Source organism: Eumetopias jubatus, unplaced genomic scaffold, assembly GCF_037043125.1.
Source record: "Eumetopias jubatus isolate StellerSeaLion01/CBP00866 unplaced genomic scaffold, mEumJub1_p1.0 scaffold_11, whole genome shotgun sequence".
Taxonomy (NCBI): domain Eukaryota; kingdom Metazoa; phylum Chordata; class Mammalia; order Carnivora; family Otariidae; genus Eumetopias; species Eumetopias jubatus.
The window spans coordinates 46376790-46400943 of NW_028274817.1; the positions used below are offsets into that span (position 1 = coordinate 46376790).

The window sequence follows — 24154 nt, forward strand, 5'->3', positions numbered from 1 at the left end:
ATTATAATTGAAATTATAATTGAAAGTCAGATATATTATCATTAGCTTACATGGTTCTGTTGGAAATAACTGCAAAAACTCGAACTCCATCTTAAGATGACAGTCAACAGGGGCTCTTTAATCATTTTTACTAAGGTGGTTTACGAACGTTTCATTTTTAAAAAAGATAATTTAAAACTTTTATACCATTTTTCCGGCTCTTCCCTATTTATTAAGGAATCATTCACCTAATGACATAAGCAAAATGTCTTATCTCCTATCAAAATGCTTTTTATTTCTCCCATCCACCTGGCTCTGGGATGTTAGTAATCACAGTGATCAGTAGAAGCGAAGAAGACGGGGGGGGGGCCCTTAAAAAAGAGGGGAAAAAAACCCATACTTCATTGTGCCCCAAAACAAGTCAACTGATTAAATTTGTAAGAATGTTTCTACTAAATTAGCATTATAGCACCTATTTCTCTACCATTAAGTGACCAAAAATGAATAGATGGTTGTTTCTAATTATCCAAAAACCTGAATGACTTGAAGGATTGGTAAGATCCATTTTCAGTAACTAGTCTGAACAAAACAAAGGTGTCATGAACTCACGGCAGCTAATTGTGTTTCATTTAATTGGACATCAGAAAAAATAGTAATGGCTATTTCTGTAGAACAGATTGGAATATCCCTGCTGTTGCTGATTTCCTGGATTTCAACAATCTAAATGAAATTTAATAAGGCTTTAGGAAAATGCACAATGGAACCTGGATGATTTGGCTCCTCTTAGACAACTGCTGACCACATAATTTGATCTTCGTTGATTTTGATTTGGAATCTTAGTGTTCCTTGAAACTTACATAATGAGTTCCTAATGAGAAAGGCTTCACTTTCAGTTTTCAATGTCTAACTATATCAATACTTTGAGATAGGACTACTGCTAAAATCAACATGTTAAGGCCTAGAATATTCATGGAAGTAGGCAGAAAAGGTAATGATAATAAATCCTATGTATAATCAACATCCAAGCCTGAATTGGGAATGAGCAGGATACCCAGAAAGCTCCTCAGCTGTTTTGGGCGTTTTTCTTCCTAGGTTGTAATATGAAGTAGCTTATTCAGCGAATTTTTTTCGTAGTAAATGTTTACATATCAGAATAGAAAATCCCTCAATTTCAATGTCTCTCATAAAGTTGATTATCATTGCATTATTTTGCTTGACATGTAAGCAATATGCTATTACATTCTCTAAGCCTATGGCAGGCTTTTAATTCACTTGACCATAATCCTCACCCAGAGGGTAGGATTCTGAGAATATAAATAGGTTCAAAGAATAGTTCCAGTGGAACTTTACTAATTATTAAGGCATCTCTTAACCTCTTGAGGTTGGCCTGATGGGAGAGAAATCATGTTCCTCCTTAATGCCACTATGAGAGAGAGAATACTAGGCAGGAGGAGCCATAGGTCAGAGCGAGTGGCACTAATTACTGTCACATCTATCTGTAAGGAAGCAGACAGGGGCAGGCCTAATGGGCAATCTGACTGCTTGTGATCTACATTTGGTCCTCTTAAAATAAATGAGAAGAATGTAGAAGTTTTAGGGTTTTCTATGTTTTAATTTCCCAGAATAAATTTGGTTATGGGGGAAGGCTATAAGTTAGTGATTACCTAGAAGGCAGAATGAAATGTATTTTGTTCCTTTGATTTCTATTTAGTTTTTACTTCTTGAACATGTGAAAAGTTAGTGGCTTCTTTAACTTTTGAGGTTGACTACCAAGACTGCAGAGTTTTAGAACAGACAGGTAAATGTTAACAGTCTCCTGTGTTGCTGACACACTTGAACCAGTGCCAATACAACATTTTTGTCTTAGCTCTGAAATATGCATGTGAATAAACCTGCTATTGATAAAAAAAAAAAGTGCATTTTGATCATTAGCTTTTCCTAAACCAAATACACTGCTCTGCTAGGCTCTTTGCTTTGTTGGCCTTCTGACCATTTAATAGCTCTAAGCAGGGGCTATTTTCTCCCAGTAAACTCAGAAGTTCTAGCAAGTTCTCAAAGGGCAAATCTTATTATTCCTGCTGGAAGCGAACAAAGCAAAAACTAAGTTCCAGAAAACATTGCTTCTGAGAAATTCTCAAATATCACCAAGAAGAATAAGTGGTTAACTTAAAGGAAAAACAGAACTATGGCAATATAACATTAAAGTACAATACTGCGGTAAGGGTTGAAAACACATCTAAGGTTTCACCCTTGGTGTTCAGCCTTTTAAAAGCAAAAAGGTGTATATCAATTTGCAGTATACTAAAATTGTGTTCAAAGTTTATTTCAAGTCACAGAAAATATACAAACTAAGACAACAGAATGAACTGATTTTGTTCTGAGAGAAGGTGATGGGAATCCTCCACCTGGCACCAATTTGAGTCATTCAAGGGTTAGGATGCAGAAGTCATCTTTTTGTAACATTTCAACAAAGTTATGGAATTAATTTCCCGATTTGTTGCCAGGTATTTTTGAAAACCTGTAAGGAAAAGTTGGGAGAAAGCCGTTAGAAATGGAGACAAAATTCTCTTTCCCAAACATCAGGAGAAAAAAATTTCAAAGCAGGGGAGGGAGGCTATGCAAAAGAGCAAATCACCAGGGAGAGATTCCTAAGGTGTCTGCCTCCAGGATCCCCAAAGTAATCACCTCTTATAGCAAGGTTTCTCAACCTCAGCATTACTGACATTTGGAGACAGATAACTCTTTGTTATGCGGAGGAGGGGAGATATCCTACGATTATAGGATGTTTAAGAAGCATCTCTGGTCTCTACCCACTGAATGCCAGTAGTATACCATATCCCGAAAGCTGTGACAATGAAAAATGTCTCCAGACATTTCCAAATGTCCTACAGGGAGCAAAACTGCCTCTGGTTGAGAACCACTGATCTAACGGTAATAGTATAGAGGCCTATCACAAGTGATAGCAGAAATGGATCACAACTAGCAAGGTACAGGATGAACAGAGAGCCAACATTTTGGCTATAGTATGCACAGGTAACAGCAGATACACATTAAAACCTTGCCCACGTAAAACTGCATAGAACTACCTGCACACAGCACATCTCACTCACATGAATGTAGGTTTAAAAAATGGTGAAAACGGAATGTAGGTTTAAAAAATGGTGAAAATGGAATAAGGTCTGTAGTCTAGTTAACAGTAATGTACCAATGTCAGTTTCTTGGTTTTGTACTACAAACCAAAAAGGTATTGCATAACAGCTTCTCAAGATGTTATCATTGGGGGAAGTCGGGGGGAGGGTACACGAGGCTCTTTGTACTATTTTTCCAACCTTCTGTGAATTTATTTCAAAATAAAATGTAAAACAAACAAAAACCTTTGCCCTGTGGTGTATGTGCAAGGCTTTGAAATATCTTATAGGCTAGAATATGTAATGAAAGAACTTTCAGAAACATTTCTGTCTCCACTATCTAAAAACAGTAATTTCCCCATATTGTAGGGAATACCTTCTCTGACATAAATAAATCAGAAAAAGTAAAAGAGGGGAACAGTTTTTAATCTATTCCTCTGAATATAACAGTCTATACTTTTACTAAAAAAAAATGGCCTTGGGCATCTGGACTAAAAAGGTAAAAGTAGTGGTCATACCAAAAGTCTGGCTAGCTATCCATCTATGATAGCTTCTCATTATAGTTCAGTCATTTAAAGTCTAAATACAGGGATGCCTGGGTGGCTCAGTCAGTTAAGTGTCTGCCTTTGGCTTAGGTCATGCTCCCAGGGTCCTGGGATCGAGCCCCTCATCGGGCTCCCTGCTCAGCGGGGAGCCTGCAGCTCCACCTGCTTGTGCTCTCCCCCACCCCCTGTCAAATAAATAAGTAAAATAAAATAAATTAAGAAAACAAGTCTAAATACAGATATGAAGCATATTTCCAGTTTAGATGTTTTAATAACTTTGCAAATATGGATTAAAACACAATATATTTGGTAAAGACTGCTAAATAGTGTAAATGAGTTCACTATTATATGATAATATATGGATGAAATTATAATACAGATGCGGTAACAAGTAGAAATTCAAAATGTGATATTCCAGCTGACATTGGGACAATGTGAATTTTAAGCTGTTTTTAGAAAACAGAATTATTGGGGTGCTTGGCTGGCTCAGTTGGTAGAGCATACGACTCTTGATCTCAGCATTGTAAGCTGAGCCCCAAGTTGGGTACAGAGATTATTTAAAACTAAAAGAATCTTTAAAGAAAAAAGAAAACATTTATTTTTCTAAAGGATTATTTATTTATTTATTTGACAGCGAGAATGAGAGTGTGCGCACAAGCAGGGGGAGAAGCAGGCTCCCCACTGAGCAAGTAGCCCAACACGGGGCTCAATCCCAGGACCCTGAGATCATGATCTCAGCTGAAGGCAGACACTTAACTGACTGAGCCACCCAGGCGCCCCAAGAAAACAATTATTTATGAAATACAAGATGTTGGAGAAAATGGTTTTTAAAAGAAATGCCAATACATGGAGTCAGATGGTTCCATGATTATGATCCGTTTTATCTGACAGATAAGGAAGGAAAAGAAAGGGCAGCAGTATATAATAACCTCTAAAATGTAAAGGGACTGATGGTGATGGTGGACGGTCACTACCCTGAAATATGTGCTCTAACAGTTTAACATCAAAATAGTTAATATTAAATAAATACCGGAAACCAAAATATTTATACGTTTTATTGAAATGCTTTGTATTTTCTCCATTTTGATGGGACAGTTGGAGTAAAATAACACAACTGATCCTGGAAGGATGCACAACAAACTACATTTAGAGGTTGTCCAGGGAAGGAGATTAAGGAAGCAGAGCTTCTTACCCCAACTTTTCTCCATTTCTGTATTTGATTCATTTTGTAAAAGTGATCATGTTACTTTTGCCATTAGGAAAGAAAGGTTAAAAAAGATTACAACCAACTCAACAACTGAACAGATACCCTGCTGCCTTTCCCTATCCTGACAGAGGATGACCTAATAAAGGGTGAAGAGTCTAGCCAAGAGGAGCGTGGGCCTCGGATAGTCTTTAGATCAGGAGAATGTTGTTGGTTAAGGCTGAAAGTATCTAATACCCCAAATGCACAAGGAGTTTGTTCGACTTAGGCAGGTTAAGTCTGCTCACCTTTCAAGGTGCTCCAGTGGATTTCTGTATTTGTTCCTTTAAGATCAGGATACTCTGCCTCTGCTCAGGAGGCAGCATGGCGATCTGGTCTGCAGTCAGCTGAAGAACCTGCATGATCAAAGCAGCCTGTGAAGAGAAAAGAAAGGGAATGAGTTTTAATGATGGCAGCTAAAAAACCACCACCAGCTTCTGTCCAAAAAGGAAGGATACCTCACACACAGAATACTGCAGGCAAAAAAAACCCATCCCAAACCAAATCAAACCAAAACCGGCTGGTGAGAAAAGGTATAATGAAAAGCTCAGGTACAATCGTACCTAAGATTAGGAGACTCAAATCAAACAGACACCTGCATGAACCCAAAGTTCTTGCAGACTAACATGCTATCTGTGGACCTTGGGAAGTCTTTAGTTTGTAATTCTGTTTTAAAGACTTTTTATTTTATTTCTTTATTTGAGAGAGAGAGAGAGAGAGTGTGTGAGCATGCACAAGAGCATGAGTGGGGGGAGGGGGGCAGAGGCAGAGGGAGAAACAGACTCTTCGCTGAGCAGGGAGCCCAAAGCTGATGTGGGGCTCAATCCCAGCAGGACCCTGAGATCATGACCTGAGCCGAACGCAGACGCTTGACCACTTAACCGACTGAGCCACCCACGTGCCCCTTTAACCCCTTTTAAAAGTCTCTCTTTTTCACAAGTTTTAGTCTTTCCATCAGATATGAGCTCCCCATGATGGTCAAATATAGAAATATATATACTCATGGGAAATCTGCTATTGTTTTTAGGGATAAAGCAGAAAGGGGAGGGGAAGAAAAGGGACTTAGAGCTTCAGGTCAATCTGGCCTGCACAAAAAACTGTTATTGGCTGATGAGTCTGAAATGTAAGATAAGCTGCCATTTACATACATCCATTTAAGAATTTTAAGACCAGGCCCACAGATATTCAGATAACAAGATCATAAAAACTTGTAAGAGTAAACATCACTTCCAAACGAATGCTAAAGACCCAGGACCTCCATATCGTAACCGAAAAGAGGAATCCAAAAGATGTATGCCTCTGGAGACAGACAGTATTGCTTACCTTCTCATGATCCTGTGGGGTAACTTGGTTCTGGCCAGGACTAAAGCCCCCAGGCTGACCTCCACCCTGAATGCTCGCCCCTTGCATGCCTGCTCCCTGCATGACTGGGACCTATGTGCACAAAGAGAGAGGAAGAGGAGAGTTTCCAGAACTTCTCATATAGTATTCAGAATCCAATAACAGCAATGTGGAAGATATGATCTGATTATGGATGGAGTAAAAAAAAAAGCAAATTAATGACTCTGAAGATCATTTCCTACTGTTAGCAATGGCAGGAGGCAGGGTTTAGCAAGAGATCAACTAGCGAGTTAGACACATTTGCTTACGGCAGCTCTAGCATCATCAACAAATATCACAGTACCATCAAATCAAGCAAAATCCAGCCGCATAAGCACAGAGAAAACTGAGAGCATCCTAGAAACTACTGCTCAGTGGAAACAGAAATGAAAGCCAGCATATTCTAGAGATAATGTATGCTGGTCCACTGGGGAAGCTTCATTCACAGAGATACCGCCTACCTCTAGTTCAATCAGACATAGGCAGTTCGCCCCAAAAGGCCCTATCTCACAAGTAAGGTAGAGACGATCATTATGGCAGAGGCAGAAAGAAGATGGGAAGGCCTCTGGGAAAAAGACTGCTATTAGCCCAACATTTGCTTTTTATAACTTTCCAGAGAGAATATGCAGCAGATGCTTTCTGCTAGATACAGACCAAGAAATAGGACTGACTCAAGTTAAAAGAACAAAATGCAGTTATATCATACTTATTTAAGATCCTCAGTGAGTTCGATCTTTGGGAAGACCACCAGAACCCAAAGAAAAGGCCTCAGACCACCAAGAATAACTGTTAAAGGTCCCTATGTTGTTATGTTCACACTCAGGCATTCACCCAGAGTTTAGGTACTCTTATGAAACAAACTGTGAATAAACTTAGTTACCTGCTTCCCCAGTAGATCAGAAGCAGCAAAGCACAAAAAGAAATGTGGATACACTGTTAGGAGCAGATACCATGACAGCAATGTGAAGAACCAGGCGACAGCCTGATGGTGAAGGAGACCAGAAACCAAACAGGAGATAACTGTACTTTCTATTATAGCATATACAATAATAGGCACATTCAATGATGACCTTGAGTAATCAAAAATGGCTAAAATCATTTTTCATTATCTTGTTTAAGAAGGGAAGGAAGCATAATACACTTCATTATCACTTTCTGTTCTTTATCAATACTGAATCCAGAGACCGGTCTGAACCTTAATGTTATGTTACAGATCTGAAACATCTAGGAGAACAACATTTTTGAAGCTGCACGGTTAATACTAATTTGACGTATTATCATGAGCTAACCATTCAATAATGGCCATTTAAAGTTTCTGGGAGTGCCAACACGTTCTAGGCAGACAAGTCACAATATAGGTGACCACACATCCAAGGTTTGCCTAAGATAGTCCCAGTTTATGCTTTTGCCCCAGAGTAACTATTTAACAGCACTCTCACTCCAAACATGTCCCTGTTTGGATAAGTCATATAATCACCCTAGTAATCATAAGCCTTTTAACTAACAAATTTCCAACTAGGTGAACTGGAGTTAATTTTAAAATCTGACTTAAAATTATGAATTAGGGATATACTGTAAAGTTAAAAAAAAAACAAGGCACAGAACAGTGAAAGAAAGGAAAGACAGATACATTTTTTTCTAATATCTTCCTCTTTGTTAGAAAGATACACCCAAAATTGAATAAAAGCAATGATCTATAGGGGATGGGGGTCACAGGGGAGACGGATACAGGGGAGGAAGCAAGGGTCTCACTATCTCTCTTATATATCAGTAAACATATTAATTTAAACAATATAAAAAAGGTTTGAAGATAAAATCTTTATTTTTTTCCACTCAGATCCAATAGGCTTTATACAATCTACTAATGAAAACTATATAAACCTAATATTACAGAGTAATGAGTTCAAGCATTAGCAGAGACAAAACAGCAACACATTATCCAGAAATGGTCTTCCAAACATTATTTTCAATGTCTTTCTCCACAAAACTACTGACAGAATTATATAACGACATCATGTAGTTATTTGTTGTCAGTCTCCCCAGCTGGAATGCAAGCTCCATGGGAGCAGGGACTTTGTTTTGTTCACACTGCTATATCCTCAGTACCTAGAGCTCTCTCTGGTACACAGTAGGTGCTCAATAAATATCTGTTGAATGACTGAATAAATGAATAAAAACCATTTCTATTATAAGGCTACTGATCCCAGAGGGCAGAATAAACATCAAGGCCCACAGACACATTTTTAAAAAGCACAATTTGAAAAAAGGAGAACAGTTTTCTTTTACACGTACCAGAAAACAACATATTCATATTTCCTATTAAAGAGGGGGAGGTAGACACAAACATACATATGCATGATGTGCAGATAACAGGATTGAGTGGTACACTGAAAAAAACAGGGGGTTCTACTCCTTGCTCTGTCACTTTTTAGTTGTGTGAATTTGGGTAAGCCACCTGAATTCTTGGATCTCAGTTTCCAAACCTATAAAATGAGAGAATTGGATGACGGACATGTTCCATTCCAGTGACACTCTCCCTCCCTCCCTCTCTCTCTCTCTCTCACACACACACAGGGGAGCAAGACACTTAGACATATGCAAGAGGGAAGAGAGACAGAAGAAGTACATAGAGGACGGAGGGGCGAGAGGGAGACGAAGGGGCTAGCGCATACAAATTCAGGGAAGAGACACACATACCATCCCCCACAACCAACTGTGTGCGAAGGAGATGACAACACACAGATGATCAGAGATCGCCACGTAACACTTAGCTAGAGAGAGCCAAATAAGGAGAAAGAGGAGATAAGAATTCAGTTCCATAGGTTTTAAGGTGAACATTAGTAAAAACTGCCTTTCATATTCCACTGTTCACTTAGGTTACACAATGAAAGTAAACTAAAATAGGTTTCTGCAAACTTAAGATTATCGAAATGACTGCTAATAGCTCTTCCTATGCTCTAATGCAGTTCTTACGGCTGTACGCTAGAATCGTTTGGGGGAGGTTTTTCAAATTATCCATGCCTAGATTCTAGCGATACACACTCTGTCTCCTAAATCTGCAGGGGCTTTGCTCTGAATGGAAGAACTCCTTAAACTGTGGGACAAGGTTGCTACAATCCTGGTGGCCAGAAAATAACCACCTTAAGGGACAGAGAAACTAGAAGAAGGGAGTTTTCTAATCTTCCTGTTCTAACAAGCTGAGAAATAGCCCAAATCAGAAAGCAGTCATAGTCAGGCTCAACGGTCAATTCCGGAACAGATCACCATTTCATGTAGAAGCAAGAAGTGAGTATCGCACATACCTGTCTGGATCCCTGGGGGCCAACTGCCCCCATGTTAATTGGACTGGGACCCTGGATTCCACTAGGCATAGGGCCTCTAGGGCCAGGGACCGGGCCCCTTGTATCCATACTTCTGGCCTCTATCCCTCTGACTTCCATCGCACGGGCCTCCATCGCGCGGGCCTCCATCGCACGGGCCTCCATCGCGCGGGCCTCCATCGCGCGGGCTTCCATTGCACGGGCCTCCAATCCTCTGGCATCTAATCCTCTAGCCTCCATGGCTCGTGCCTCCATCCCTCGTGCATCTATGCCTCGGGGATCTCTTCCGCCTGTAAAGTTGTAAGAAAACCATTGTGTAGCTACTCATCTTTACCGCAAAAAGAAACAATAATCAAAGAAAGAAATCTATTCCTCCAGTCACGTCTCCCCCCAACTACAGGGGACCCTTGAACAAGGCGAGGATTGGAGCACTCCCCCAAAACTTAACTACTAGTAGCCTACTGCTGACTGGAAGCCTTACCAAAAACATAAACAGCTGATGGACACCTGTTTTGTATGCTATGTGTATTATGTTCTGCATTCTTACAATAAAGTAAGCTAAAGAAAAGAGAATGTTATTAAGAAAATCGTTAAGAAAGAGAAAATACACTTACAGTACTGCACTATATTTATATATATAAAAAAAACCATGTATAAGTGGACCTGCGCAGTTCAAACGTGTTATTCAATGGTCAACTGTACACGAGACCGCTTTCCCCTTCCCAGTTTTATAGGTCTGCAGATAAATCTTAAAAATGTTTGCCAATCCCATTGCCCCAGCCTTCTTTATCCCAGATTAGAACCTAAGACAGTTGGGTTTATTATCAGCCCACAACTACCAGTCGGCCTTGTGATGTGGTCTCCCCTTACCTCTGCCATCCAAGGGTGGACCCCTCTGATCTAGCATGGGTCCTCTTGGCTCTGCCATTAGAGGTCTGGGTTCAGCTAATGGCCCTCCCCTCAACTCATGTGGGGGTGGGCCACGGCTGTCATGGCCTGGGACATGGTGCATGGGTGGACCCTGATGAGGTGGTCCCAGGTAACCTCTAGAGATGGAGAAAAATGTTACATTTTAAAACAGAACAAAACAACAAAAAAAGAGTCAACCAGAAGATCAGTAAGTAAAAAAATCAAAAAACTGATGCAAACATCAGCCTATAAATGCTAAGAGAACAAACACCAAACAGGTCCAAAAAGAAAAAAAAAGCTATGGAGATATAAACGCACATATTCTAGAATTTCATATTTGCTCAGGGCATTCATAATTAAGGAGGAGGTAATGGATATCCATTGTATAGAACGAGTATGTAGTACAGTGCTTAAGAACGTGGATTACTCTATGGGTTCAAATCTAGGCTTTATCCCTTATTAGCTGTGTGATCTTGGGCACATTTACTTAACTTCTCTATGCCCCGGTTTCTTCATCTGTAAAATAGGACTGATAATAGTATCAATCTCACAGGGCTGTTGTGTGGATTTAATGAGATGATCTAAGTAAAGTACTCACAGCAGAGTCAGAGGCATGATCCCCATTCATATCAATCATCATCATCTTATCATTATTGCTACTATTGATATTGCTACTACCGAGAAGCAACAGAAGTTTTTCCCGTTTGGATATGTGCTAGAATTTCCAATTTCTAAAGACTCGGGTAGCCATGGTTCATTCAAAATGACATACTCAACAGATACGGTTCTGTCCAAGGAGAAGTGCATCCTTAGTCTTGGACAGCGGCCATGAATACTTATTTATCTGCTGAAGTAGGCAAACAGGTACAGAAAGACGGTGTTCTCAGACCAAGGGAAAGTTTGGATCCCTGCAGTCTTTTCCTTCTATGTTAGCGCTTACCTAGGCTCTACCTCTCCAGTTACAGAAAGTAAAGTGCCTCCACGCGGGTCATTTGGAGCGTCTCCCAATAGACCTCGAGGAGTTGGGACATTGGCAGGCAAGGGCCCACGCTGCATAGCGGCTCTGGGGTCCTGCATCGGCACTGACAGGGAAACAAACAGGGAGTTACTGTTGTGAAGGACACAGAAGGAAACAAGAAATGACTCTATATACCACTGACAACATAATTCAGACACCTGAGAGCGGGTGAAACCTCACCACGGCAGACTCCTCTTGCAGCTCAAGAACAGAAGCAGGGTGTAGGCAGCATCTGTGCCATGTCAGAGGTATGGATGGAATTATATAAAAAACAAAGTGGGGAGCAACCTGCCAAGGACTAGCACTGCAACCTGAAGAAACTTATGCTCCTGGTTTTCCTTATAATCAATCTGAGTTCAAGGACCAGAGTCACAAAAGAGAGGTAGGGTCTTGGCATATGTGAACACTGCCATGGCTCTGCAAGAACCTGCTGTCTCCTTACAGACTGCTATTCCATCCAAGCCTCCTGACACCAGTAGGGAGGGAGTACAGCCTCGGACAGATGCCCATATCATCCATGTTCTCTGCCCTGTGTGAAGAGGTCAATCTTAGGCTTGTGGCCCCAACAGGAAAAAATTTAAAAACAAAAGCCCAAAACACTACCCTTTTGGGTTCCGAACGTGAGGATGACTGCCAAGCAGCCCTTGTCCTCTCAACGTCCCACCCTGAACACAAGCAAAAGGAAACCCGCAGATACAATGGGTACCTTGAACTCGCTCAATTGATGCAGGCCCGGCGGGTCCCACAGGCGAGTGCTGTAGGGTTCCTAGGTGAGCAGTAAGTTCAAAAGGAGAAAGAGCAGACACTTAAAATAGCTTGCACGCATGCGCGTGCACGCGCGCACACACACACACACACACACACACACATACACACACACAATCATACACATACAGATGGTGGAGATTTACACATGTAAATTAAAAAGCCAAGAGTTCAGGAGCCTGACCCAGGCTACAAAATCTTCCTATAAGCAGCTTCTTTGGGATCTGAAACTGTTCTGCTGTAATGAGATTGCCTCCTAAGGTGAAACCGGTGGGCCCCTGATTTTATTCAGCCACTCTCCATTTTCACCTCTGCTACTATGAGTCCACCTAAATCTCCTTATACCATTACAAGAAAAGAAACAAAACATAAAAAGTATGGTTCTGAACCTCTAGTTAGGCAAAGAACATAAACATAGTTTCATAAGCAAAACATGAAAAAGATTGTACTGAATCTGGAATGCAAGATTTATTCTGAAGAGGCCCATAACAGAAGTGGACCGTACTATTTTTTGCCATATTTTAAAGCACAAAAATCTCTGCGGGAAATGCAGCGAATGACCTTTAGACAAAGAAAGAGAATATCACTCCTCAAAAAATACTCCACTGCTATGAGTCCCTGGTGATAACCAAACACCATGACAACAGCAGACAAAGACTAATGAGATGACAAGGGCACCAACACTACACAGAGGTGGCAGAAGGCAAGAAGTGTCTTCTTAAACTAATCTCACTATCTCCTTTTACCATTATAAAGGTGCGTAAGTATGGCTTCCAGGAAAAGAAAGAAAACTGGGTACAAGTGGAAAGATTCTTGCTTCCTCTGCTGGGTACTGAACAAAAACTATAAAAGAAAACTCATCTCACTTTATCTCTTCGAGAAGACACACCTCATACACCTTCAGAACTCAAGTCATTTCCCTTTGCTAACTTTTGACCCAGAGAACTACAGCAGGAAAGAAGAGGTCTTGTGGAAATATATATTAAACGGCTGAAGTTTGATTGATTGATGGCTTGGGAAGAAGAAAAATATGACTGGAACCCCAATGCCTTCTCCCTAATGCAGAAATACTGTGGGTGCACACACCATCTACTGAGAGTGGTCAAGGGCGTGGGGGCACAACAGCACAAAAGCACAGGCTGCTTAGATGAGGCATTTGGTCAAGAGCTTGTCCCACTGTCAACCATCTGACCAGATGATCCGTTCTGTCACTTCAGCAACCAACCCTAATGGACAAACCATAGACGAGGAATATAGTACACAGGCTCTACCTTAATATTTTGCTTCTAAAAAATGGGTTTCACTTATAGGCCATGTGCTAAGAAGAAGTAAGTTAAGTTTCTCTGTGCTGCCCAAAGCAGTTCTTTCTCATCACGATGACAACATGAATAAGAATGGAAGACACTGAGGAGTGTTTTCGGAAGTTAACAGAGGCGGTGTGGATTTTCAGAAAGAGGAAGATTTTAGTCAGAGACTTCAGAATCTTGCTCTGCCACTTACTAGCTGGAAGAGATGAGTGCCCCAAGTCCTGTCCACGTTACTCAGCAGTATTTACTTACCGTGTGCCCTTGAATAAGTAACTTAAAACTCTGAGCTTCCATCTCTTTATCTGAATACTGAGGTGCTGCCCCCTAACTCACACAGTTGTCTATGAAAATTAAAGTGCCTGGCCTATAGTATGCCCTCAGTTTTACTGTTAGTTGCTTCTGTTTTCTCACTCTCTCTCCTCCTAACATTGTTTTCAACCAAACGACTCCATTTTCTGTTTCTTCAAACTCCAGCAACAGAGGGAAATAATTTGGAGATTCTGGAGTGGCTCTTGCTGTGGTAACCAGTGTTACTGCCACAGTACAACATACCCTTACCAAGTAGCTTCACAGACCTCTGATCCCCTCCCAGTTTTCTCTGTGGTTTAGATTTAGGCTTCTACATGTTACATGCTCATTATTAAAGCTCCTTACTCAGTCAACAAATATCCACAAGGGTGAGAGAGAACATGTCAGCAGTGTCATTAGGCTATTATGAAAAGGTGATATAAATTAAACAGAAACAAAGGATCCATCTGCTTTGATTCTTGTAGAGCTGGGCTCTGAGTCACTAGATGGAAAGTCTAGACTAGCGCTGTCCCCAACAGAATATTCTGCAATGAGGGAAATATTCTATACCTGCCATTATCCAGTATGTGGTGCCACAACCACATGTGGCCATCGAGCACTTGGAATGTGGCTAGTGTGATGAGAAACTGAATTTTAAGTTCTACCTAATTTCAATTAATTTAATATTCAAATAGCCACATGTGGTTAGTGGCTGCCGTATTAAGACAGTGCAGATAAATACAACATTTCCGAGTCCAGTCCACATTAATCAGATATTAATATTTATTTACCTTGTCCCCGTTCAATGGACACTGGTCCACTTCCTGGCATTCCAACCTGGGCTTGCATTCCTCCTAGAAGATAAAGGGAAGGAAAGAAAAACACAAATTAGGACAGTGTAGAAAAAAATTAGGACAGTGGCTGAGTTAACAAATTCCCTTCTTCTGCCTCCCAGGCAGAAAACTACAAAGAAAGATCATAACTATCACTAAACAATGCAGTTATACAGAAGATAAAGTTTGTTAGTAAACTCTAGGCTTCAGTGACAGAAAAGTGAGTTAAATGAGAATACTTAGTCTCACTGGTCACTAAAACCTTGGCAGAATTTCTGTGATATAGGAGAATGATGGCACTTGCCCACAAAACTCCTCTCAGAGGAGGGAATACTGTTCACAGGGTATTTTGTAAATTTGTGGGTTTTAGTTGTGAAAAGATTTATGGGGCATGGCTGGCATTTAATGAGAAGCCAACAGGGATACCAGATGCCTTGCAATGTCTGAGATAGTCCTCCAAAATCCAGAATTATCTTGTCTTGCAAAATTTTCAAATGTCTTGGTGAATGTTAACACAAAGGAAAATCTGTTTACAGTCATCTGAACTTAGAACCTAAGTCTGCCGTATTTGTAAACAAAAAAGCTCTTTGCCCTATTTACAGCTGTACACATGTATATACTGAATTTTCCAGAAATACAATTACTGAGTCAATTCCAGGTACTGCATTTTGTTTTAAGAATTTTATGAAAAGTTTTCACCATTTGAGAAAATCACAACACTAATGTCAACAGTCCCTCTGGTATTTGAGTTGCCAAAACATCATACCTGTATTTGTCTGCATCTGTAGCTTTTACACCAATGAGATAGGTGCAAGCATCTGACTGCTACCTTTTGGTTTCTTGTGTAGTTGTGCCTGAACACATACATATCAAAAATATTCTTTACTATAGGTTACTTTCCTTTTAACTTCTTTATATTATAGTTAGGGCATTATATTTTTTGGGGGAACTCATGTTCAGTAGGTTATATCTGTGCATTTCATTTCAGGATGTAAAAAGTCACTACAAAATAAAAAGAGGCCACAGGATCTAATAGGGTTGAGAACCACTGCTCTACCCTAACCAGTTGGGATTGGAGGACTGCTATACAAAGAATAATTATGTACCACAAGTCCTTGTCTCGTCCTTTCTACATAGCAATAATTCTCTTTTCTTCAAAGGAAATATATATGCTGTAAGTAGGGAGAAAAGACAAGATGAACTGTTTGCTGTTCATTAATACTTAACTAAAAGATCAAGTACACATCACATTCTTTTTTTAAGATTTTATTTATTTCAGAGAGAGTGAGCGTGCACGAACGGTGGGGAGGGGCAGAGGGAGAGAGAGAGAGGCAGACTCCCTGCTGAGCAGGGAGCCCCATGCAGGGCTCGTGGGGCTCAATCCCAGGACCCTGAAATCATGACCTGAGCTGAAGGCACACGCTAAACCAACTGAGCCACCCAGGCGCCCCCACATCATATTCTCTTATTTCATTTAACATGCCAGGCACCAAAGAGCCATGGATTAAGAACCCGTGCTAGCCCCACCCCTACTACTAAGTAACTGATTTTGAACAAGTGATTTGATAAAGTTAACATTTGCCCATGCTTACTCATCTGTAAAGTGAATGAGTTGGTCTAAACCAGTGGTTCTCAAAATGTGCTGCTCAGACCAGAAGTGTCAGTACCACCAAAGAATTGTTAGAACTGCAAATTCCAGGGCCCTACCTCGGACTTGCTGAATTAGAAAGTCTGGTGGTGGGGACCAGCATCTGCGCTTTAATAAGCTAATCAGGTGATTCTACTGTACATTAGAGTTTGAGAACCACAGGTCTACATAATTTGAAAGGTCTCTTCTAACCACAAACCACTCTCTGATTTATTCAGACCATTCACTAAAACAATACAAAGATTTAGGATCTGAGGAAAGCAGTGGCAGAAGGATTTAAGGGCATAATTTCTCATATTATACACTATCACATGATGGCACTTTTATTTGTATGGGGCTAGCTTCCCGGAAGTGGAATTGGTGGGTCAAAGTGTACCTGAATTTTAAATGTGAGACTACTTTCTTAAAAGGCTGAAACACTTCACATTTCCACTGGCAATTTATGATCCCACTTTCCCCACCAATAGTGTCATCTCTCTTTGAGACTTTGGTTAGTCTGATGGGTTTAAGTAAAGTGATATATTGTAATTTAATTTGCAATCCCATGACTACAAATGCATTTGTTTTTGATGCCATTTGGATTTGCTCTTCTATTAAGTGCCTACTCATTTTCTTGCTGCCTTTTCTACTAGGTTGTTTCCCCTTCTCACCAACTGTCAATGGAGCTTTGTACAGGGTATTTCAAAAATCTGAGTGATATTTTAATAACTTCAGAAATAAAAATGCTACAAACTCACAAAAAATACCACTTGAAAATTCAGTAATTTAAGTTCCTTTCCCATTTACTTTCAACTTCTGTATTTATTGATTTCCTCTTTTTGGTCTGTTTCTTTAAAAAAATTATTTTCCTAATTCTTTAAAACTAGTACTTAGGGATCCTTTATTCTTTAATAACACAGGCATTTGAAGATATTCATTTTAAGTACTGCCTTCACTATTTCCCATAATTTTTTGTATAAGGCACACTACTTTTTGTTGTCTTTTGGGTAATTTATAAATCTTTTTATTTTCTCTTTAATTCAAGGATTACTTAGTGTATGTTCCTTATTTTTCCAAGTAAAGGTTATTTTCAGTAACTTATCACTGTAAATTTTATTACAATAAAATTACTTCTAATTTTATTGGCTTATAATAAGAGAATGTGGCCTGTAAAATCTCTACTTTTTAAACTTGTTTTTATTTTATGGTCAAGTACGTGTTCTTTTTTTTTACTGTTCCATGGTCATTTGGGGGCAAAAGTGTATTCTTCAGTCAAAAGACATAAATCTCCCATAATAAATCGTGCTTATTGGTTCCACTACTTTATTCCTCAATATCTTTACTTATTTGTCTATTAGTTACAAAGGTACTCAAAGTGTGGTCCACAGACAACGCTGATCCACACACTGTATGTTAACAATTCAGGACAAGTTAAGTACAGAAATGGAGAGCAGACACTTAGAAATTTTTACAGCAATTTGACACTCCTGTCACATTCAAGTGCATGATCAGGGCACTTCTGTCACTGAACAGGATACAGACGACTTTGGGTGTTTTTCAACTCATGTTATGAGTTGCCCATATCATGGGTTGCATACTTGTCATGTGTTAGTAGGGCCACCTTTCAACTCATGATATTTTAAGGTAAGTTAGGCATCCATAACTCAAAAATGTATAAAATACAGAATCTGTCTCTTTCATTGAAAGATATTTACCCTATAGATAAATGAAAATCATGAGTTTGCTTAAATTTCTTTTAAAAGCCCTTCCTCTAGGGGTGCCTGGATGGCTCAGTTGTCAAGCGTCTGCCGTCAGCTCACATCATGATCCCAGGGTCCTAGGATCGAGCCCCGCATCGGGCTCCCTGCTTGGCGGGAAGCCTGCTTCTCCCTCTCCCACCCCCCCTGCTTGTGTTCCTGCTCTCACTATCTCTCTCTCTGTCAACTAAATAAAATCTTAAAAAAATAAAATAAAATAAAATAAAATCCTTTCCTCTATTCCTTGTCAACTTGCTCTGTAGACCAGTTTCTCTACAAAACAGAACAATTTAGATTCAATTATGCTCTATGAGTAGTGTTGTAGTCAATCTAACCCAGATTAGATAAATTAACAAGAGGCAAATATGTTGCATAAAAAACTTTAAATATGGATATATATCATGTGTTCATATAGCAGTTTCACAATAGGGAACCACTATTTCACTCATAACTTTTTTAGTTATGATTGCTGAATGATAAAAAGCTACAGCATAATAGCAATACTCAGTAATAATTTCTATATACACACTTTCAATCAAAATATACAGTTTTAAAAATTATTTTTTCCTTTTGTTGTTTGGTCTGATTATATTTAGTGAAATGCAATTTCATATCTGTTAAATATAATAACAAATGTGACTCTGTATTTTGTGTCTGGTTTTTTTTTTTTTTTTAATGTGCCTTTTAACCTAATCTAAGTCTCTGGCTTTTAGTGGGAAAATTCAGTCCATTCACATTTAGAATAACGACTGTATGAGATTTTATTCCTTCCTCCTTACTCTATGTTTATTATTACTTCACAATGTTGTTTTCTTTTCCCTCTATTTGCTGGCTTTGTTGGCTAGTTTCCATTCATTCCATTTCCCCCTCATTAATTTGGAAGTTTTACCATACTTTTCCATTTTGCGGTCCTTTTCCCTGCTCTCTGTATATAAGAGATCAACTATTTCCTCCACCTAGGATATATGCTTCCTAGCTGTGTATTAATTTTATATAAAGATCTCATTACCACATAATAATTTGGTGACATTATAACATTTGCTACAACAAAATTTCAGCAAAATACCAAAATGGTGAAGACTGTAAATGAAACATACCTCCAGGAGCTAAGGAACCAGGACCAGGTCCTGTTACAGCTGCTGGTATCTGCCCTGGAGCTGGAACTCCAGCCTGCATAGAAGCTTGCATCAGAGGAGGTGCACCATTGACATGCATTCCACCCTAACCAAAAGAAAAAACAGAGTATGTATATGCCTCTGGACAATACACATGATGAGCCTGGTTATATAGAACACAATTAAGATGGACCATATTCTAAAAGCAGAGACTGACAAGTCTGATCTGTGTTGTGAGGCCACATGTGGCACCTATGGTTGACTTCAAGTTTTTTACCTCTCCCAATCTGAATGGTAAAAAATGGTAGATTACTGTTCTTTCTGTTTATGTTTACCTTATTTTGAGGTTGAACACTTTTCTTATGAAAAATTCCAGATATATAAATAGCACAGAAAATAAAATAAATATACAGTTTAGGAAATAAATATATTACATATATTTGAAATCTGCCTTATGGTCTTCCCCAATTGCATCCCGTGTCCCCTTAAGACAACCACTTAAGAATTTTTACAGACGTTTTGAAATTGTATGTAAATCATTATGTACTAAACATATCTGCAACTCATTCAACATGTTTTCGGGATATGTGCAAACACACACATCCCATATTTTGGGAAGGCTTCCACAGTCACTTATTTTCACTTTTCTAACTTTTGAGTTATCTGTGTTAATACCATGTATCCTAGTTCATCTTTACTACTACATGGAATTAGGTTTTTGAAAGTCATTCATGGTGACCTGTGTAATTTATTTAACTGTTATAGAGTATTTCACTGAATAAATATACATTTTCCCCATTCTTCCACTGATTTACATATAGGATGGTTCAATGTTTCACTATTATAATGTGGCAATAAACATTCTTGAACATGACTAAGAACTCTTAATCAGCTTGTTGTCCGTCATTTGTGTGGCAAGTAGTTTTTCCCAATTTGTCATTTGTCTTTGGGGTTTATTTCTTTTTCTCTATACAGAAATTTTTCGGTTTTCAAATGTACTGATTTCTTATGGCTTCAGTTTTATGTCATTCTTGGCAAGCAAGCTTTACTTTTTACCACTGGTAAAGAGATAGTATGAGTGCCAACCTCATACAATTAGAGTCTAAGTACTAAATGAGATAATGGATATAGAATAACAAAATGCCAACCATAGTACCACACATGCACATAAATATCAAATTAGCCTATATAAAAGGACACACAGGAAGGATCTCTTTGTTTCACAAACTTGGCACACACGCCATGTACTCTGCAAACTGAAAATTGCTTTTATGTCCGGGAATTGAAATTATCGTCTTCAGCTCCTGACTGTTCTCTCAGTATCATCTTCCTAATGTGAAAATGGCATTCAAAACACGTAAAAGAAACATTAGTAGATAAAGCCCTACCAAAGACTGAGCCTGAGGGGCCTGAGGATTCTGCTGGTTCATTGACACAGTGGATCCTGAGCCAGGCCCAGCACTGTGGACTGGCTGAGGGTTGCCTGCAATCAGTGTTGGAATATTTGTCTGGCGATGCAGAATTTTCTAAAAAACGAAAAGACAAATCTGTGAGCTGTCTGTTTAACAAAGCAATCAGACAGTTCCTACCCCACTCAAGGTTTCCCATGGCGTTTCCGTAAAAGAATAAGCACTCACCAGGGCAATCTCTGGATCCACAATTCTCATCACTACCTGTGCTTGTAGCAAAGCATAAGCCAGCTGAGGGTTCTGAAGCAACATGTTCCGTGCTTCCTGGGGACTATTCTGGACACAGAGCTGAGAAGATAAATAGATTCATCATCAGGTTCAATACTTAGTACTTAGAAATTAACAGCGATTTAGAGCCATTCCCATCTGAGAAATATAATATTCAAGAAGCTTTTTAAGCTATCATCGGTTTTGGCATAGCACACAAAATTTTGGTCATGTCAGGCAAGAGAAGGAAGAGGCATTTCAAATACCATAATACCACCATTTAGGAGAAAAGCCACATTTGAATATCTACATCTGATATCTATGGGCCACAAAAAGCCAGATTGCATAGTTGTGTCTGTGTACCAAAAATGGAAAGCTCTTTGTACGAAATGTAAAATATGCTGTGCACATATGGCATATCGAAGGTGCAAGAAGTGGTAGTCAACAGGCACACCTTATATTTGAGCTCAGGGAATTATCTCCATTCACTTGATCAATTAACTCCTCGAAAATTTGATGTGATTTGATTTGTTCTTAACCTAATGCCTCCTCCCACCTTCATTTGTTTCATCAGCTCAAACATCTGCTCTGGTGGAAGACTGGCAACTGCTTTGCTAATGGACTCAGGGGCATCCTCAGGACTGATGGTCTCTCCATAAGGTGACTCAATGACAGGGGCACCAGTGCCAAGGCCTGATCGGGAAGAAAGTACAAAAGGTTAAGGAGGCAAAATTATGAGCTAAATCATTGCAAGTATTTACTTTCCAGGGCTGCTTCCTTTCCAGGACCCGTTGTAACTTTAAATTCTCTGGAACTGAGAAGTAAGTGATTTGCAAGTCTCTTATTTCTGCAGAGGAAAGTGATAAGAGTGTATTTTCTGCTCTCAGAAGAAAGCTAGGACTAGGATCACATAGGTGGACAATGTTAACCTGAATTAGGGATGAGGCATATCGATTTCCTCTGACAAGTCATTTCAGAAGCGAAACAACAGATAAAGATGCTAATTTTTAAAAGCAAAAGAATAGAAAAAGATGCTAATTTCAAAATGGAATTCCTGATCTGTTGCCTCGTGAAAGAAGCCAGAATGCCTTAGTAATCCCACCAATTACAGATCTGACAAACCGTTACAGCAGTGGTAAACTAATGACATAGGTAGTGCAACTAATGGCTTGGTGAGCCTGAATTCATCTTCAACTGTCAACCAACTCCTTCGCAACTGAAGGACTTCTAAAGTCAACTTTACCTTGTTTCTCAAAGATATACACTTCCCTAATGCAGGCACCTAAAGTGGGTCAAGAAGCTACGAGGCTGACCATTTCAGCGGGTGCTAAAACATATCACAAATGGAAAAATCTTCATTGTTACATCTTTACTAATTCACGTTGCATACAAATCAGGTTCATACTCACTCTTGAGCTCTTCTTTGTTCTTTTCACTGGCAGCATTGTCCACTCGGAGTGCTCTTCCGCTGAACTCACGCCCATTCAGGTTTCGCATGGCACTAAGTGCTGTCTCCTGGTCTTGGTATTCACAGAAGCCATAACCCTTTGGCTTTCCTGTCTCCCTATCATATACCAACCTGGAAGAGCAGAACCAAGTATCAGGCACAAATGTTACACACATATAGTGTTCCTGCTAACATGGCCATGTTCTAATGTGGTCCACTGTAAGACAAATAACGTTATCACTGACTGCTTCACTGAAATATTTTTTAAACATTTTTAAATGAAAAAAAGTATCTTTTAGTAAAAATAAATGTGAATTTTACGGTATGTGAATTATACCTGAATGAAGCTGTTACAAACAGAAGGATGCACGTGAAAGTCACCAGTAAAAACCTCGCTATTATTACTAAGGGCCAAATTTGTGATCTTAAAGAAAACCCCAAGTAGTCAAAGGAGAATCTCACCTGAAACTAACAACAGGTCCAACCTCAGAAAAGATGTCCTTTAATTGCTCTTCGGTAGCCTCATATGGAATGTTCCCCACTATGAAAGAAAATAGACAACATATTAAAACTCTTGAGTTTGTAACCTATTTCCCTTGTGAGAAAATAAACAGAATCAGAACTTATATCATTGAAAATGTAACAACTACCTCAAAATAGTGTTCCTACAATTCCAGTTCCATGGTATTTCAGACATTTCAATCTTGTCTGCTGACTTTAATTACAAAACAAATAAACCACTAAGACTAAATATAAAAGGTGTAGGCACTTCTAAATATCAGTTCTCAGACTTATATGACAAGTGTTATGATTTTCCTTAACTTTGGTGAAAATAAATACTTTGGCACTGGTATTTACCTGAAGATCTGCAAGTCTTACCGATAACGACTAAAAATACCAATGTATTTGGTATTTTAAAAATTGGCACATTATGTCCGTATTTCCACACATACACACACACTCAAGAATAACCATGAATGTAGTGGAGGATGTTTAAAAATTATTCTAATCTGTTTTGTTATGTCCTTTCCAAAAGGTGCTTTAAAATCACCACACATACCTAAAAGAAACTTATTTCATCTGAAAAGATTACTCAGAATAGACCTGATCCTCTTTAAAATTTCTTCGACGAGATCTTAATCATTCGTTCATTCATTCATTTACAATCCACTTTAAGACTCCAGGTGGCCGCTACCAGTATCGAACTAAAATGTTACGGTAAAAAGCAGAGAATCAAAGTCCTTATGAGAGGGCGGGAAGTGGACATACGGTTCTGTACACTCAGCATATAATCTGTATTCTGGGATAGGGAGTGAGAAGTAGTACGGGACAGTTGCCATGCGCCCTCGATTCCAGACAATAATTGAAGCTCATAAAAGGAGAAACGCATAGAAGCTGAACGCTAGTTTAACTTCCTCAGCCACATCATGGAAAGGCTTTGAGACCTCAGGGGAAGGGAGCATCACTTTGCCCGCGAGTCCACTAGATTGGCCGCCCCAAAGGATAGGCAGGTAGAGCTGCAAGCCCGACCCATCACCAGCTCCTGCAACAATTCAAGAGGTGCAGGGGGCATTCCTTGCTGCTCCCTGTCTCTTTCTGTCCCTCCCCGATGCTTGGCTCCACGAATTCGTCTCACCGAACACCGAACGCAGAGAACGATCCACCGCAGGGTCTCTCACAGTCAAACCCGCCATCGCTCTCTTCCGGCAGCTTCCGGTGCGCCAGAGCACACTTCCGTACGGCGCGTGAGCTCTGCGCTAAACACGCTTCTGCACGGCGCGTAAGCCGGAAGCATCTGGGCGGGGCGTACACATGGC

General features: G+C 39.7%; 1 protein-coding gene across 1 annotated transcript; it reads right to left on the reverse strand.

Annotated features, from left to right (window-relative positions):
• Positions 1-2281: 2281 nt before the first annotated feature.
• On the reverse strand, positions 2282-24056 carry CSTF2 (cleavage stimulation factor subunit 2). Its single transcript, XM_028101487.2, has 14 exons — positions 23974-24056; positions 22800-22878; positions 22300-22469; positions 21447-21583; positions 20852-20971; positions 20603-20740; positions 19197-19320; positions 14674-14736; positions 11445-11586; positions 10466-10641; positions 9578-9885; positions 6219-6329; positions 5144-5269; positions 2282-2497 (listed from the first exon to the last, which is right to left on the reverse strand). Exons 1-13 carry the CDS (start codon positions 24029-24031, stop codon positions 5147-5149), a joined length of 1749 nt encoding a protein of 582 aa, XP_027957288.1. The 5' UTR covers positions 24032-24056; the 3' UTR covers positions 2282-2497; positions 5144-5146.
• Between the last annotated feature and the right edge of the window lie 98 nt (positions 24057-24154).